This window comes from Cheilinus undulatus, linkage group 14, assembly GCF_018320785.1.
Source record: "Cheilinus undulatus linkage group 14, ASM1832078v1, whole genome shotgun sequence".
Lineage (NCBI taxonomy): Eukaryota > Metazoa > Chordata > Actinopteri > Labriformes > Labridae > Cheilinus > Cheilinus undulatus.
Window position 1 is genome coordinate 10,714,512 of NC_054878.1, and position 19,094 is coordinate 10,733,605.

Sequence of the window (19,094 nt, forward strand, 5' to 3'; positions counted from 1 at the left end):
TGTTCACAAAGAACCTGGTATAAACACCATTGACTCCCTGAAGCCTTCTCCTCACACAAACCTTAACATAAACATGCCCTCAGTCACCAGTTTCATTATTAGCTGGCTAATCTTCTCTGATCTGGTGTCATCACAAATGACGTGTGCTAACTGGTGCAAACAAACCAGCGAGAGGTCAAAACTCAATGTTTTGTGTAAACAATCAATTACATGAGGCTGCCCTCCCCTGGTGTTTTGTTCAGTTGGTCCCACGACACCTCCAGAGGGCTGATCAGTGATCTCCAGTGTCCCAGAGCCACCCAACCCCCATCCTACAGCTCTCACCACCCACCATGCCAACATGCAGACAATCTTCATCTTACCTATTCTACATAATTATCACCACAAAACAACTAATCTTTGTGACAACATTAAACATGGAACTCTAAAGAGAAAATACAAAGACGGAGAGAAGTGTGAAGAGAGGAAAGGGGGTGCAGAGACAGGATGAGGTGCCCTCACCCCCACAGGGTCAAGCAAAAAAAAAATCAGTAGACCCTGCAGTTTAGTTAAGAGCTTTACTGCACATCTCAGCTCATTGTTTTGGTTTTACGGCCTTACACTTCTTTGTTTTTGTTCACTCACCGCTCTCATCACCCAGTTTAATAGGCCGCTGTTTTTGGCTAGAAATGCTCTTAAAACCCAAGGCTCAGTACCTAATAAGAGACAGCAGCTACAGAGCCCAGGGTCGGGTAAAGAAGAAGTAAAATGAAGGAATGGAAGGAAAAAATTAAACTACAGCTGCAGTAAATTGCAATTTTGTTTTTACAGTAAGAGCATTTGCAATAAACACATCATACGAGTCTGAATTTATCTCTGAAAAGAAGACTGTTTTTTTTTTTAAGGAAACAAGATATGCATTTTCACTCAGCTTGAGTACTCTTTCTTTTTGTTATTTTTGGGGATCTTTGCCTTTATGGCTGCTGAAGAGAGACAGGAAATATGAGGAGAGGGTTTGGAAAGACATGCAACAAACAGCACCAAGAACGGTGACCAGTGTGTTGAGGACTATCTCCTCTTTTATGGGTGCCTGATCTATACCCACTGTACTTTTCACCTGTTGAAAGGAGGACTGATCAGTGTTCCTAGACTATTTCAGTGCCAGGTGAAGATAAGTGATCTGCTACTCTGTTTAATCAGTGCCAGTGTGAGTTTAGTGAAACTAACATGCTTATTGAATGTTGCAAGACACTATAGTTAAAGATGAAATGAATTCTTAATATTAAGGATGCACCAATACAAGCGTCTTAAAAAACATTGTGGCATAAATAGATGTAAGTTGCAGGTTTTTATCCGTGTAGTACCAGTTTAATTCTGGCATCTGGTTCACCAAACCACTGATTATGAAAAGAGAATTTTTATCAGGCAGAAGAAGCGACCTGTTGGGCCAACTCTACTCTGTTTCCTGGTCAAACCAGACTGAAAATGTCGGCATTTTGGGAGTTCTATATCAAGAGAAACAATAGAAAAACATCAGTAATCACTTAAAATGTTAAAGTGGATCAATGTATGAAATAATATTAGGATTTGATTGTTGATTACTCATGTTAAAACCTTTGTAAACCAGCTGCTTTCATCTGAAAATCTGTTTTTTCATATCATAACATATAACCCTGGAAGAAAAGATATGATTTGTTACTGTGGCTTTTATTAGAATCACTCCTTAAATATGTGTTTTTGTCACACGTCTACTCAGCAGCACATCACAATGCTGTATTGGTTTAACCCTGTCCACTGATTGACTCTTGATGCCTTTAACTTGCAGAGAAGGCCATGCTGCATTGTTCCAGCAAAGGAGAGGAATGAAAGGGACTTTTAGAGCAAACATGGATGAAAACAATGCAGCGTTTATGGCTTTTCAACCATTTTACAGGGTAATAAATGCTGTCAACTCGCTTGAAAGGCCTCAAAGACATACAAAGTGGTTAGAGGTAATAAACGCCAAATGTTCAGATTTGATTCTTCACTGACTGTCAGTACGACTCAATCTGCAAATTCTATGGCAACGTTTCTCCCATAAACCTTAATTTACTCACTCTACTCACTTTTTCAGAATGTGTTACATGAATTTACAGACTTAACCCAAGTGGTTTTATTGTTTTGGCAAAGTTAACCAGATGTGCATTCTCCAAACCAACCAGTCATCTTTAAGTCCTTCCACATGTTAAAACAAATGTTGGTGTTAGGAAACACTTACAATAAAGATGCTTTGGTTTGGTTCATTCTCTCATTAACATTTATTAGGAAGCAGCACATAACATCAGCAGCACTTTGTCCCGTGAGAAGCACAAGACTTACGTGACTTAAACTCAGACAAATATTCAGGCAGATGTTGAGATCTTTGGAAACTCTGGAACCTTAAAAAGCATAGCTTTACAACTTTTTACAATTTTTGGTTGAACCATAGACTATAGAAAGTACAATGAAATCTGAGTTACATCACCCAATCTGTGGCGGTCACCATGTTAAAAAAGATTGTAGTGGTTAGCTTGGCTGTAGCCTTGGTACGGTACACTGGCAGTTTAATCAGAAATGGACCACATTTCTTTATTAAAACAAGAGCAAAGAACCACACTGTCAGCTCCACTTGGCAGAGAAGATGTTTTCCTTCTTCTCCAGACCAGCTGCTGTGTTAAATCCATATCATAATCTTCTTTTTTGCTCCATTCAAGAGCAAAAAACAAAGAAAATGGGCAAATATTGGCCAAAATGAGTGAAAAGCAACAGAAACAGGCAAAAAGCAGAAAAACTGGTCTATAAATGTCAAAAAGAAGTGGCTAAAATGGGCGTAAAGTGGCACAACAGTGGAAAAATGGGCAAACCCTTGCAAACTGGCGTAAATGTCAAAAGAGAGGCATTGAAAGGGCCAAAAACAGCAAAAAATGTCATAAAGTGGCAAAACGGGTTAAAACTTGCAAAGAAAGTGGCAACGATGGGCAAAAAGATGTGGCCAAAACAAGTGAAAAGTAACTTTCATGGGCGAAAGTGGCAAAATTGGATATAAATGCCAAAAAGAGGTGGCTAAAATGGATGTTGAGTAGCAACACAGTGAAAAAATGGGCAAAAACTGGCGGAAAGGGTGTAAAGTGACAAAAGATGGGAGAGAAAGGGTGAAAAACAGCCAAAATGGGTTAGAAATGGCAGAAAGCTAACACAGATGGGCAGAAAAAAGTGATGAAAATAGTTTTAAAGGTAGCATGGATAAATGATTCTAACATCTGAGCCCAGTAATAGTTTGACACCTTTTTTTAGGTCCAAAATCAGGGAACTGTTAGCCAGGATGCTAACAATGACATCAGTAACTCACACCTGGGGACGGCCTAGTCTCTGGGTTTTTCAGGGGCCCAGCCCTTCTGGTCGGTGTGATATTTCTGCCCCTGTGACATTTCTCCTCCAGTATCACTGACACAGAGGCAACAGGGGCATCCCTCCCTCTGTGCAGGGTTCAAAGGTAGAAACAGAGATGTTACAGGGGCAAGACAAGAGTGGTGGAGCCAGCAGGGGGAGCAGAATGCTATGTGTATCTATATTTTTGACTGTGTGTGTGTGTGTTCTCTCACACTTCTTCAGAGCCAAAATGTGAATTAACAGAGGGGACACCAACAATCCTCCTTTGCAGAACTGATAAAAATATAGGTTCCTAATGTGGGTCCATGCCCCCCTAGAGGGGAGAGCCAAAGATTTCTCGGGGTTCCAGATTTTTTTCTGCTCTGACGCTGACAAATTAAGTTTTGCACTATTCGGACAAATAACAAAAGCACCCTGAAAATGAAGCTGTCACACAGCTGTTACCTGCCCCACCCTGTGCACCCGGTCCAGAACAGCCATAAATAGCATTAGCATGTTGCCTTGCAGTCATGTCAGCCATGCCCTTAATTTTGCACACCTTATATGCCTTTTGAAATAAGAAGGAATCAAAATTCCAGTCCTTATACAGTTGAATATTAACCTCTTAACTATTACAGCAAAAATCATATTTCCAACCAGGCTGTAAACACGCTTATTTCTGGTGTGAAAATCAGCATTTTAACTAGGGTTCTGTATTTGATTTTGCAGCTTCTGCAGCCAGCCTCTAGTGGACTCTTGAGGAACTGCATTTTTACACTTTTGAACTGGCTGTATTTGTCACCAACAGGTTTCTGCTTGATTGCAGAGTATAAATCTGTGCTGGTTGATTCACCTGCATGTCATTACCAGTTTGAAGGCTTCATTAACGCTGTAGCAGCATTGTTCTACAGTTTGACATTTATTTAATCTATCTTTATCTGATCTGGAGCCTTGAACGTTGGGTTAAATGTGCAGGAACTGGACTGTTTATTTGCAGTGTTGTCCTGTGATGCTGATATTGTTGAGGAAACATGGAGGTTAACGGCTCACAGTGCCATTGTAAGGAGGCTAAACACATACAAACATGCAGTCAAACACACATTCAGTGTTCATTTGTGGCATTACTGTGTGCATAAACACATGCTGTGTGTTTGTGTTAAAACGTGTATTTGTAATTGTGTTTTACACTGGTGGAAAAGAGCCAAGTGCTGTTAGTGAACTTTCATTCGAGCCATTCCTCTGCAGCTATTCGGATTAATGAGTTTTTATTGGATTATTGTTTGAAAGGCTCAACTTCCCAGTGGTCAGAGAGGGAGAGAGAGGAGGGCGATGTGAAGAAATGTGGGAGGTGTCATCCATGAAACAGGAAACATGCGTTCAGGCACTCATGCATGGTCACAACTAACACACTGTACTCTCTTTTGTGGAGAAGGCAAGAGCACACACACCCACAGACATGCTGTTGGTGCTGCACTAACACTTAGTCATCCTGCCTCCAGTATAAAGACCTCTCTTATGTATTTCTCTGGAGTGACAACCCATGATGGAAAATACCCCAGCAGGGAGGGTATGCACAGAAATGTGGGTGTTTTAAAGCCGCAGATGCAGAGATTAGTACGTTTACATGTATATGTGTGGGAAATGCATGTCTGTGTCTGCTCAGTGGAGAGAAATAGAGCTGGTTGTGTTTATTTATACGGGACACAGCGCCTGTTCTCCATCAGGGAAGATGATGTGTGAATGTTGCCAACTTCATGTTTTATCTGCTGTGTCTGGGACCTTGAGAGTCGCTACGTCAGGATAATAGATGGGCAGAACTGTCCCACTGAATCATAGTGACTTAGAGCAACACGGTGGGACTGCAGGGGGAGGAGACAGAGCTGTTATGATCTATCACCACTGTCTTATTTTAAACACTTCTGATCTCTTCTGAATTCCTGATGGAGATGTTAGACTGCTTTTCAGAAACTTTCAGTCCAATGTACACATGAAAGTATAACAAGCCGCAGTACAAGATAACCCAGCAAATCATCCAAGGGTATAATGAAATAAAGATCGCTGCAAGGAACCACAGCTTTCTGGAAACACATGAGGGGAGGCACAGCTGTGTTTGGATGTTCTTGGGTTTGTGGATACCAGATATGATGGTAGAGATCTTTAACATCACCAGCTCTGAGTGATGACAGCAACATTAGGCAATGTCACCAACCGCAGAATGGAAAACTGTAATGCAATCATGTGCATCAATAGAGCAGAGTATGGATCTGACAAGCCACATGTTTGGAAAAGGCTAGACAGAACTCTTTAGATGTATGAAAGCTGGTTGACTCATTTAAAAGACATTCTTTGATTCGATCAGGTCAAAGAAACATGATATATCGTAAATTTACAAAATGAGTCAAATCTTCATGGTGAAAACTTTCCCTGTTGTTGAAGTGGAATCCATTCAACTGTTTTCAGGAAAACTAGAAATCCACTGATCTTTGACAGAATCTGTTCACAGTGGTTTGGATTTTCACTATTTTGAGTCTTCTCAATTCAGTTTGCAGAACATTTGCAATCCAAGCTCAATTGACCAATCAGGTATCAGCATGATAAACAGTGAAAAAAGCTGCCACTGATCTTGGAAGGCTTTCCACAAGATTTTGAAGTGTTTCTGTGGGAGCCTGTGTCCATTCATTCTTTATGAGGTCAGGCACTGATGTAAGACAAGAAGGCCTGGATCACAATCTCCTCTCCAGTTCATCCCAAAGGTGCTCGACGGGGTTGAGGTCAAGGCTCTGTGCAGGCCAGACAGTTCTTCCACACTGAACTAATCAAACCATGTCTTTGTAGTCCTTGCTTTGTGCACTGGGGGCACGGTCATGTTTCAATAGAAAAGGGCCTTCCCTGAACTGTTGCCACAAAGTTGGACGTAGAGCATTGTCCAAAATGTCTTGGTATGCTTAACCATTAAGACTGTCCTTCACTGGAGATAAGGGGACTTGCCAAAACCCTGAAAAACATCCCCATACCATTATCCCTCCTCCACTAAACTTCACAGTTGGCACAATGCAGTCAGGCAGGTAACGTTGTTCTCCCGACATCCACCAAACCCAGACTCAGCCATCTGACTTCCAATCAGAGAAGCTTGATTCATCACTCTACAGAACACGTTTCCACTGCTCCACAGTCCAGTGTCATGGTGCTTTATACCACTTTATCGTCCACTGGCATTTGACTTGGTGATGTAAGGTGATGCATCTATAAAACTCCTGCTGCTCTGTTTTTGTACTTACATTTATGCCAGTGAAAGTTCAGAACTCTTTAGCTGTGGAATCAGGAGAGCATTGTATGCACCTTAGCAGTTGTTGAACCCGCTCTGTGATTTTATGAGGTCCTCTGCTTTGTGTCTGAGTTTCTGTTGTTCCTAAATGCTTCCACTTTCTAAAATTATCACTTGAAATTTCACGAACTGTCTTGTTGCAAAGGTGGCATCCATCACAGTACCACGCTTGAAGTTACTGAGCTCCTCAAAACGACCCGTTTCAAAAATGTTTGCAAATGTAGACTGCATGGCTAGGAGCTTGATTTTATTCTCCTGTGGCAACAGATCTGATTTAAACACCTGAATAATTCAATAAATAACCGGTGTGGCCAAATACTTTTGTTCATATAGTGCATGTTGGTTATGTTGGTTTTTGCAGCTTTTTGTTAGGTTTTCGCACACAGGTGGTTGGCTTACTTCTGGTTTCGTGGACTGGTGGACACTCCTGATAACCAAACATATCTGCAAACTACTACAGGATTTCCCTTTCTCCACTAAACCAGTTATTACCAAACACGACAAAACTGTTTTTATTTTATTGAGTAGTTCAGAAAAGTTGAAAGATTTAAACACATATGTATGCATCATTTTTCTATATGCCACCTGCTGAAACTGAGAATGTGTTCTTCTACATGCATGTCACACAGGTCAACCAGCTCCTCGTGATTGTAGAGTAAAAGCTTTTATGATAAAGCTGACAGTTAATTAGTCCTGTTCACTTTCCCACGTACAGTAGCCACAGGAATAGGGGTCATGGGCAGGAGGTCATCAGGGCCAGGGGAGGATCGAAACATGATAAACTCTCTCTGTCAGTCAGACCGGCTCAGGAATGAAGAGGAGGATAACAGTCTTACGTTAGTCCTCGGGGAACAGTGGAGAGGTGTAGTCGCACAGAGGAGGAGATAAAGTCAAGCTGAGAGGAAGAAGAGCAGATAATAAACAGAGATGGAGACACAGGCAGAGAGGGACGAATTAACAGAGACAGCCAGAGTGAGATGGAAAGAAAGAATTCCACACGGGCAGGGAGGGCCCAGAAAGGGGAAATGAAATGAGCTGCAGCGAGCAGAGAGAAGAAGTGACATGAAGTCAGAAAGAGACATCAGAGAGACTGGCAGACGGACAGACAGAGAGACGGAGGCTGCTGATTGACTGTCCTTCATGAAGGAACTCCTTGTATCTATCAACCCTCCATAGTTCTGCTCAGATGAATGTGAGACTGACACTAATTGGCCATAATAACCGTCAGGGAAATAGCAGTGGATGAGGATTCAGGGTAATAGGCAAATGATGATAGAAAGCATCTGAAGAACGTCTGTGTCTTAAACTTATCTGTGGCTCTTATCATGAAAGATATCTGTGGGTCAGAGGAGGTCAGTGGGGATAAGGACAAATTGAGAAGCATGTAGACATGGGGGAGTATGTGGGAGTGTTTGTGTGCTTCTAATAACTCTGAGCATTTCAGATCGTGTTTCATGACGTGCGTGTCGACAATTTTCCTCTGTGGAATAATCATAGCTTTAACTGCAGGGTTTATTTAGGAAGTTAGGAGATAGGAGTCATGGTTTAATGAGATCATGTTTACTCAAAAAGCTGCAGTAATCAGTGTTTTTAACAAAAATTCAATCAAATATAGGCTGATCACACATCCCAGTTTAAGTGGGAATTTGCATTAATTTTGGGCCAAACATGCACCCTGTTTAAGAACAGATAAGTCTCTATAGATGTTGAAGCTGCTGCTGTTTTAACCAACTAATAGAAGCAAGTTGAGTAAATTAGAGTATAGAGAACATAGAAGGAAATAAGGGACAAATAAAAAGGTATATTTTTGATAATACCAGGTGAAGATGACTTTTGACTGGTCCACTGAGCTGTCTGTGAGATTTCTTAGGTGAAATTAGACATTAAGGAGCAGTGATGGATTTATTTTACGTCACTGTGGCTTAACCAAAGTGCGCCAAAAGGGGCAATAAAGCAGTGTTAATGTTCGTCAACAGCCTTTTTTTCCATGACCGAAAGTAGACTAAGACTAGCCAAAGATAGATCTGTGATGAGTAAAACTGACAAAAAGTACATTCAGTTTTTGTCAAATTTACTAAAACTAGACTAAAATGTCATTTAGTTTTTGTCCGACACTAAAATTCCTTGATATTTCTCCACTGGGTAAATCTGTCAAAAACCAATGCATCTGCATCTATTCTTCCTCTCTGCTGTAGAAAGCAGGGACCCCAGGATTGGCAGGGTACAAAGAACACAATACCATGATTTGGTACCAGATTTAGACAAGAAAACAATGGCTTGGACTAAAAGTAAAGACTGGAATTTGAGGACTTTTTATGGACTAAAACTAGACTGAAGTTTGAGTTTTTGTCGACTAAAACTAGACTAAAATTAAAAAGGCTAGAAATGTTACAATGTTACAATGTTACAATGTCATTTAGCAGACGCTTTTCTCCAAAGCGACGTACATTTGAGAGCAAGAACAACACAAGCAATGATCTAGACAAGAAGAAACAACATCAGTAAGTGCCATCAAGTGCTTCAGGTTCAATTGGACGCAAGTGCTGCCGTGTAGAGTTTAAGGCAGAGTACCTAAAATATACGTTGTTTATGTAGTTTTTTTTTGTTTTTTTTTTTTTTTGTTTTTTGTTTTTATGTTTTTTTTTTATGGTTTTTTTTTGTTTTTTTTAGACAGCAACAATGAATCAAGGAAAATGTGGGATCACTAATCACCATTCATTAGGCTTCACAACAAGTATTTACCAAGTACCAAGTGCTGGATCATTCCCAAAGAGCTGGGCAAAGAAATCCCAGAAGTAGAGCAGGACAGTACGAGCTAACTATAGTTGGGAAACTCATTCAACCACTGGGGACAGCAGTGGAGAATAGTCTGGCTGAGACTCAATCTACTACTGGGGACAACAGTAGAGAATTGCCTAGCTAAGTGCAAAGTGTTCTCTGAAGAGCTGGGTCTTTAGCCTTCTCTTGAAAGTAGACAGGGAGTCTGTAGATCGAATGGAGTTGGGTAATTCATTCCACCATTTAGGGACAACAGAGGAGAAGAGTCGAGCTAGTGACTTAGGAGCATGATGTGCTGGAAGTACCAGGCGCCTTTCGCTGGCTGAGCGTAGTGGGCGAGAAGGGGTGTAGACCTGGATGAGGGACTCCAGGTAAACAGGAGCAGTTTTAGTTACTGCTTTGTAAGCAATGATTAGAGTTTTGAATTTAATGCGAGCTGCAACTGGAAGCCAGTGTAGAGAGATTAAAAGAGGCGTGACATGAGCTCTCTTGGGTTGGTTGAAGACCAGACGTGCTGGTGCGTTCTGGATCAGCTGCAGAGGTATAACTGTGCATGCAGGTAGGCCTGCCAGTAATGAGTTACAGGAGTCAATACGTGATATTATAAGAGCCTGTACCAGGAGTTGTGTAGCATGCTCTGTCAAGTAGGGTCTGATCCTCTTGATGTTGTAGAGGGCGAAACGGCAGGACTGAGCAATCGAGGCCACATGGAGCTTGAAGGTTAGCTGGTCATCAATCATGACACCCAGATTCCGGGCTGACTTAGTGGGCAAGAGATTATTTGATCCAAGCTGGATACTGATCTGCGGTTCCATAGTGGGACTGGCTGGGATGATAATTAGCTCAGTTTTGGGCAGGTTGAGCTGAAGGTGACGTTCCCTCATCCATTTAGAAATATCAGCAAGGCAGGATGAGATCCGAGCTGAGACAGTTGTGTCATCTGGTGGAAAGGACAGGAATAGCTGTGTGTCGTCTGCATAGCAGTGATAAGAAAAGCCATGGGAGCGGATGATTGCACCAAGTGAGGTGGTGTATATTGAGAAAAGTAGGGGACCAAGCACAGACCCTTGAGGCACCCCTGTTGATAAGCCATGCAGTTTAGACACTCCTCCCTTCCATGATACTCTAAAAGATCTCCCTGTGAGGTAGGACTTAAACCACTGTAGGGCAGATCCTGAGATACCAAGTGAAGAGAGTGTGGAGAGGAGGATTTGGTGGTTTACTGTGTCAAAGGCAGCAGACAGATCCAGCAGTAAAAGAACTGAGGACTGACCAGCTGCTCTGGCCAAGCGAAGTGATTCCGTTACCGACAAAAGTGCAGTTTCAGTAGAGTGGCCCCGCCTAAAGCCAGACTGATTCTGATCAAGTAGATCATTGTTCTGCAAGTGTTCTGAGAGCTGGTTGAAGACTGTGCGCTCCAGTATTTTTGATAGGAATGGGAGAAGTGAGACCGGCCTGTAATTTTTAACCAGGGCTGGGTTGAGAGTGGGTTTTTTGAGCAGTGGTGTAACCCGCGCTTGCTTGAAAGCAGCTGGGAAAACACCTGTGGACAGAGAGGAGTTAATGATACAACTCACAGCAGGGCTGATTGTGGGCTCAATTGCCTGCAAGAGATGTGATGGTATCGGATCGAGGGGACAGGTTGTGGGCTTAGAGTCAAGCAGAAGCCTGGTGACCTCGCTCTCACTTAGTGGAGAGAATGAGCTAAGTGACTAAATGACTAAAATGTGACTAAAACTAAAAGACATGTAATCAAAAGACTAAAACTAAAATTAAGAATAGCTGTCAAAAGTAGCACTGCAATAAAGTGATTCAAAAAGTTAATTTACCAAGTATGGACCATTCTTCATCACGATTAGTGCATTGATGCTGAAAGCCTCAGTGAACAGGTGAATGTATTTCTTGAAATATTTAAGATATTATCAAACATTAGACCGCATGGCAATTTTTATGGGCAGAGCATGCATTGTAAACACAAAAACGTGCCATCAGTGATGCTTCTTTGATTGCAGGAAGGCCTATTAGATTTGCAGCAAGGGATGCACTAATGTATGTCTTTACCATCGGTAACAGGTGATATCCACCCTGTGGACCGACATTGCCCATTGGCAAACAGTGTGGCATGGACAGATATCAGTTGCAGGGCTGAACGATTTACACCAAACTAAGCTAACTCAAGAGTCACATCACAAGACATGGACATGGATGCTGCTATAACGTCAGTTTTATCAGAACTTGATGACATTTCATTTCTTTGCGGAAACAATGTTTTTGCCCTTCTCTCGAACGATTCGGCAAGGGCCCAAACATGCCCAAACACCACCTATGGGAGGTTTTCTAGATGGATGTGTGAAACACATGTTAAAAGTGTCACGTTAAAAATACCAACATATATCATAGAAAGGTGAAGTATGGAGTGTCTGTTTTTTCCAGTATTGTTCAGCCCTGATCAGACTTATTTTACTGGGCAGAAGTAGCCACCTGTTGGACAAACTCTGTTCTGTTTTTACTGTCAAACATAAGAGAAAATGTTTGCATGGTGGGGGTTTTGCACCAGTTTAGCATCAGTTTGATTGTTATTTTAAACACCGGCATCTGCATTGGCCCTAATTTCCACAATCAGTGCGTCTCAGTCCATGCATGCGTCAGCGTTGTTTAGCTGGCCCAGCTTATCATTCTGACAGGACCTGCTGCATAACATCAGGCGGTTTGTCTACCTGAAAAGGAAGTCAGTGTTTTCCAAAGAGCACCAGGAGAGGTAGAGCTTTCTTGGAAAAGCACTAGGCAATGAATATGTTGCATTTTACACACACTACATGGTTCCATTTTCAGTCACCCGTGATGGAAATGGTATCGATGAAGCCATATTGAAACTGGCTTACACAAACAGTGGGTGAAGGTAGGAAAAATCAGACTGTACTATGTGCTCATACATGAAGGTTTGTGGTAACATGAAAGTGTCCCTTTTTTGGAGGTTTGAATATATGGCTACTCTTATGAAACACAACAAAAAGTTTCCGACAAACCCCCTGCAACAGCCGTCTGTATTGAGCAAAACACCTAAATCTCCACTATAGACAACCAGATTTTTCCTAAAGGAGACAAAGCTGAAGACTAACTGCCAGCACGTCTACCAGCCATGACCAAGTTAGTCTCAGAGGATTCGATGGAGGGCAACAAGCTATGTCTGGGGGTGAATATTCCACTTTCATTTGCCAGGTTGCCAGAAACACGACTCCATCTGAAGTTGTTCTGTGTGTCTGGATGTTTAAAACAGCAGCTCATTTGCTGCTGGTGCCAAACACACAAAGAATTGGCAAACAAGCTTGACACGGCCACTTTTTTATCTCCATGCATTGGTTTTCCAGCTGTTTGTAGACTTTAAGATGAGCTCTTGTTGTCATCCATCCAGTACTGACAGAGGGCTGTTTCAGTGTTTTTTAAAGCTACAAGAGATCAGATAAGCCGAGTCAGCAAAGAGTAGAGCCAACGGATGGAACATTTAGTCAACTAATGGCCCTAGTGTGGTTTTCTAAGAAGCTTGTACACTACAAAGAGTGTGTAATAACTATAAACCAGTATAATCTCTGAGTTGTGTATCTCTTTTGACATTATACTCCATTATGCTAGGTACTAGAGGTAGATGATATGACCTGAAATTTGTAATATATCATATTTTTTCTCTAATTGCACTATTAGTATAACAAATTCATAAGGATTACTCATTTTAATGTAAGTTGAAGTGCTATGACCCTCATTCTTGCCCTCAAACCAGGCTGTGCTCTGACGTTTCACTCATGTATATGTACTCTAACTCTAAAAATTAAGGATTTCTCTGGCTTAGAAAACTGTTAAAAATATGTGAGATAATGTAAGTATTCAAATAAAAACATAAATCGAGACAACTCATCACTCAGTCAGTTGATCTTAATTTGGATAGCCCCAAATCTTAACCAATGTTATCTCAAGACACTTTACAAAGAGGGCAGGTCTAGACTGTACTATCTGTATTATTATTCATAGAGACCCATTGTTAATCTACCATGAGAACAGCACTATGCAACATTTAGCAAAGCCACAGTGAAACTTCAGTTTGAACAGTACAAAGTTTGAGCAGAACATCTCATAGGAAATATTCTACTATTCGCTTTATTATCGCTGAATAGACACTTATTAATTCTAAGATGTTGTTTCTCAGCACCACCTCCCTTCCTGTGTCTCACACTACTGCTTTGACTGAAAACAATAAAGTGCAAGGTAGAGGAAGTCTTGGCAGGAAGTCTTTTATCGCTAATCTCTAGCTACACAGGAAGCCCCCAAAACTTGGCTTTTGCCCCCAGGGTAAAACAGAACCAGAAGCCTTATGGGGACCATAATGATGTTACTTCTTAAGATCTCTAGAAAACAACAAAGCATTATACATGTAAATAAAATGCATGCATTGGGGCTGGCGATAAGGCCATGAATTTATATCAAAGTGTTTTTGTGCTTTTTACAGTAATGGTATTATATCGTTGTACTAAATAAATAAAAATAGTTGATGCATTTTATTGCATATCGCTGGCGTGGGGCCAAAACCTCTCTTTTTTGTTTTATTGCTTAAAATATTGTTAACACCCACTGACAGATGGAAAGGTGACCAAAGCACTGATGTATGAAAAATATGAAAAAAATAAAATCATGAGAGGTTAAGGCCCAATGGCAGTGATATTCAGGTGTTACAGCACCCTTCTCCAACCACAAAAAAATGACTTTATAAGCAACTTTGTGTGCACTTCTTTGTAAATGCACTTGCAGTTTTCAGTTTCATTTCTCTCCTGCTGAGGAGAAACACATTTCCTCATGTGTAGTCATTAACTATTAAAGCATATGAGCAAAATAACATAACAGACTTCTATTGTGAAGAATTTGCAGGAGACAGCATGTTCACGATTAATTTAACTAACCTTTAGCAGAGGTAGAGGTAAGTGTACGGAGCTATGGTGCTTATAGCTGCTTCTCCAACCTTATTTAATACTACACTCTGCTTCTTTGAGCATTGTGGACTTTAAAAAAAGTGATTCTTTAGTTTAAACACACCCTTAAATAGCTGTTAAAGCTGCTGTTGTAGAGGGCTAAACGATTTGAGAAATAATCTAGTTGCGTTTTTTTCCCCCCACTTTTGCAACTGCAATTTGACATGCGATTATAACTTAACTTTATTTTATTCCTAAACAGGGGCTGAACAATTCTTTTGAAGTGTCTAATTCTGATCATTCTGACTCGTATTGCAAATTGGGTATGAATTGTTGCATTGAAGAGTTTTTGTCATTCTTACATTTAATAAGAAAAAAGGACTAAAATGAAGAAGGTGGGATTTTTTGAAGATTGTTCTAAAATAAATGGCACCTGAATGATTGCATGATATGCCATGCATGACATCTCTGCTACAAAAAACAAGTTTAAAACTGGTATTTTGACACAGATTTAGGGTCAAAGAAATATTGCACCTTTTGCGATTTTAAAAATTGCAGCAGACCATATTGCAATTTAATCTAATTTTTGCCTAGTCCTACTGTTGTACAAATTTCTGCGGCACTGGTCTTAAGTCAAACCGAGTTAATCCAGTGCAGCTCACAGCTTGTGTTAAAGCCTCAGACAGGCTAACAAAGACACTCCGCATAGCGAGCCTACTCACTGTATGTTACTGTTATTACAGACATGAAACTTAGATAGGAGGGAACAAACTTTTTACCTCACTGCTATGCTTCACAATATTCATACTGACACAAACAGGGCTTTTGGCTTGTTAATTGGCTTCTCTTTAGTGATGGAGCAAAACATGCTGATGTGTGGACTCAGACTAAGCTTACGTATCACTTTGCTATGCTAGCAGTGGCATCAGTTACATCTCCTACTACACAAGGCATGCATTTAAACCAGTGATAACAGTGTGATGATGAGTATGGATGTCTTCTGAGCTTCTTTAATAATGCTTTTTGAATATGCATTTTCAAGGTCCAAAGTGCATGAAATTAATTTGAGACAATGACGTTTTTCAGAAATGTGGGTGGTTTTTTATTACAGAGGCAGTGATGGATGCTCAGGTAAGAACAGTTAAGACCCACTGTCCTAAAGAAATTAGACTCATATCATGAAATATAACAACATATTTATCCTAGAGGTCATTTATTTCATTCCCTGTAAACTAATACAAATATTCAAGGATTAACATGGAGTTATATAAATCTGAGAAGGAAATTTTAATCTCAATGCCATGTTTTTCATGGCTTGAATATAACCAGTGGTGGAGTTTTACATGTTTGTGCAGTTTCAATCCTTCAAGAGTATGTGAGCATGTGTGTGTTTGTGTCTTTTTGTGGGTTGGTTGATGTTGAGTTTGGGAAGCATACAATGGCAGCCATTGTTGAAATCATGCTGTTATCCTGAGCAGATCTGACGTTTGTGTGGGGGAACAATTTCTCTTGAAACTTGCAGAGAAAAATAATCAGTCCAGGGCTTGAGATATGTATCTCAGACCTCATATTGGAGCTAAACAGTCAAACAAGTGACAAGAATTTACATTCATATTTGTCCAAGTCTTTCTTCTTTTAGCCTAAAGACAAACAGAGTGTACAGGGAGTATGGATGTGTTATGTAGGGTGTCTGCTTTGTTTGTGTCAACGCCTGATTCCTCACACTTCTCATTCTCCATTTCTGTTTTTGTGTGGTTTTGTAGGAACTGGTGTGCCTATGTGGTGACACGCACTGTTAGCTGTGTGATGGAGGATGGAGTGGAGACATACATCAAACCAGACTACCAACGCTGTACCTGGGGCCAGTGTCCGAGAGTTGCGTGAGTATCCATCACATCTTTGGTATTTTTTTTATCTCCCCTGATTCTTCTTCTGTGACTGAAATTTAATCTGTAAGCTATTCAATTTAGCTGCAGCAACTTCCTGTCCTGGAATTCCACAGAAGTTTGTATCCTCTGTTCATCCATCCTTTCCTGCCTTTAGATACGGATTTTATTCTGCTCTTTTCATTTTCTGTCTGCTATTTATCAGGAGAGTCTAGCCAGAGGAGTATCAGGTTGTGGCTTTACTTGTGTAGGCAGAGCATCACTGCAGATGTTTTGATAGACCTGCATTTGGTCATTTATTCCCATGAACTAAATCCTGGTCTCATACTCAAATTACTGTGGTCATAATGTCTGAAATCACACTCATTTCCTTTCCTCAATTGCAGAGCCCCACTGGCAATCATCCTCTATCATACTCTAATAGACGCCTTGTACAGTGCCTATGAAAGTATTCACCCCCTTGGATGTTTTAGCCTTTTATTGATTTTATATATATCAATGTATCAGTATTCCTGGCTACCACTACACCATGAAGACAAAAGAACACTCCAAAAAAGTTAGAGAAAAGGTTATTTTGTTCAGTTAGATCCATCATCAACATGTGTAAACCTGCCCAGATCAGGTCGTCCTCACAAACTGAGTGGCCTTGCAAGAAGGAGACAAGTGAGAGAAGCCACCAAGACACCAATGACTACTCTGCAGGAGTTACAAGCTTCAGCAGCTGAGATGGGAGAGACTCTGCATACAACCCAGGTTGCCCAGGTTTTTCACATGTCAAAGCTTAATGGGAGAGTGGCGAAGAGAAAGCCAGTGTTAAAGACAGCTCAGATTAAATCTGGACTAGACCATGGAGTCTCCCACATGCCTTTTGGTTCACCAAAAGGCATGTGGGAGACTCCATGGTCAAGTGGAATAAAGTTCTTAGGTCTCACAAGACCAAAATGGAGCTTATTGGCCATCAGACAAGATGTTATGTCAAACTGCCCATCTCCACAAACACACCATCCCCTCTGTGAAATGTGGTGGTGGCAGCATCATGCTGTGGGGATGCTTCTCATCAGACAGTCCTGGAAGACTTGTAAAGGTTGAGGGTAAAATGAATGTGGCAAAATGTAGGAAAATTCTGGAGGAGAATCTTATCCAGTCTGCAAGAGAACTGCAGCATGGGAGAAGAACAAGGTGGCCGAGTCAAAGCCCAGACCGTTGCAAAGAAGAATGGAGGAAATTTGCCGTGTCCAGATGTGCGAGCCTGATTGAGATCTATCCACATAGACTCAGTGCTGTGATTGCAGCCAAAGGTGACTCTACTAAATACTGACTTGAATAAGGTGAATATTTATACAGCCACTTATTTTATATTTCATATTTTTATTGAATTTACATTGTTTTGTAGAAATTTCTTTTCACTTTTACATGAAACAGAATCATTTGCAATTTTTGTAGTTAAAAAACAAAATTATATTGACCATGATTGATGTATAGAATCAATAAAAGGGTTAAACATCCAAGGCACTGTAAATACGGCAGGGACAGTGACCATTGGTCAATGCTCATTTAGAATATGGACACCCCTGCAAAGTCGTTTAACCACTATATAGTGAACAGAGTCATTTCAGACACGGCCACAGTGCCTGATGCAGACCAGGGGAGATTTGATAATACTTATGTTGGGATAAAAATCTCCTGATTGCATAATTACTCCAAACATGGATGTTTTCAGTACAACATTAATCAAACTCTCCTGATGTTTTACCTCTTTGAAGCTCTCTCCAGTTCTGACCCCGGCCTGGCAGCTTGATCCCCATGCCTGCCAGAGGCCTTGGCCTAAACCTGGGCTATGCTAAGAATGAGGCCGACAGGGGTTCCAGGCACCACAGTCTAGCCTCCTGTCCTGTAAAAACAATCTCTTCTTCTTACTCTCTCTTTCTTTTATAACTCTCCTCCCTTCTGACAATTTTCCTTACTCCACAAACTCCTCCTACAGCCGTCTCTCCAAGCCCTGTTTTTGTTTTTCCTCTGAGAGGACGTCAAATTCCTTTTTCTCACGCTCTCGAAGCACAAGACTGGGGATGAAATCCTCTCTATGGCACAGAAAACGGCCCTGTGATACCTACTGTGATGTTTGTGGGCTGGCAGAAAGGAAAGCAGCGTGCTTAGGTTTTACAGTGAGGGTTGTTAATGTGCCTGTGTCACTGCCGTAAATCTTTATGGAGACTTCCGGCCAATTCTGGTCTATTTATTGTATTGTTACTCAAACAGTCAGTCTTTTCAGCTGCATAGCTAGCTATATGACACATATAGAAACGATCCAAAAACCACATGATTTTTTTATTTGAATCATTTACAGTCAAAATAGGAAGATTTAGTACCAGCTAAAAGCAGTTGATAAAATAAAATTTTTATATAGTGGTCCTGTGATTTTCAGTTATTTCCACATGTTGAGAGCCAAATTTTTCACCCTGTTCAAAGCATTTTGGCACAGGTGTCTTTGCTATTTTCCCTCCTGATGCAGTTATAATTTTTATTTTGTACACTCAGGTTGCTTATATGTGTATCCTGAAATGAGGACTGGTCAGGCACAGAGCTCACTAGTGTTTTCTGTGCCCAGAGGCACAACGAAATGAGAGAAGTTTAAAGAGCTGGCTGGAGTCCAGTTTATTAAAGAAATAAAAACTGTAATCAGCTGTTAAAATACTTAAGCATCAGCAGGCGTGTGCATTCTGTCATTGGCACAATGATGCATCTATAATCAAGCCTCTACATCTATCTTTAGTTCTCTGTATC

The 19,094-nt window shown here is 40.9% G+C and overlaps 1 protein-coding gene across 1 annotated transcript in view; it reads left to right on the forward strand.

Annotated features, from left to right (window-relative positions):
* emilin1a (elastin microfibril interfacer 1a) overlaps positions 1-19,094 on the forward strand; it is a 52,458-nt gene that overhangs the window by 15,904 nt on the left and 17,460 nt on the right. The window contains exon 2 of the mRNA XM_041805816.1: positions 16,188-16,304. Within this exon, the coding sequence (XP_041661750.1) occupies positions 16,188-16,304 (117 nt within the window). The remainder of the gene's footprint in view (positions 1-16,187; positions 16,305-19,094) is intronic.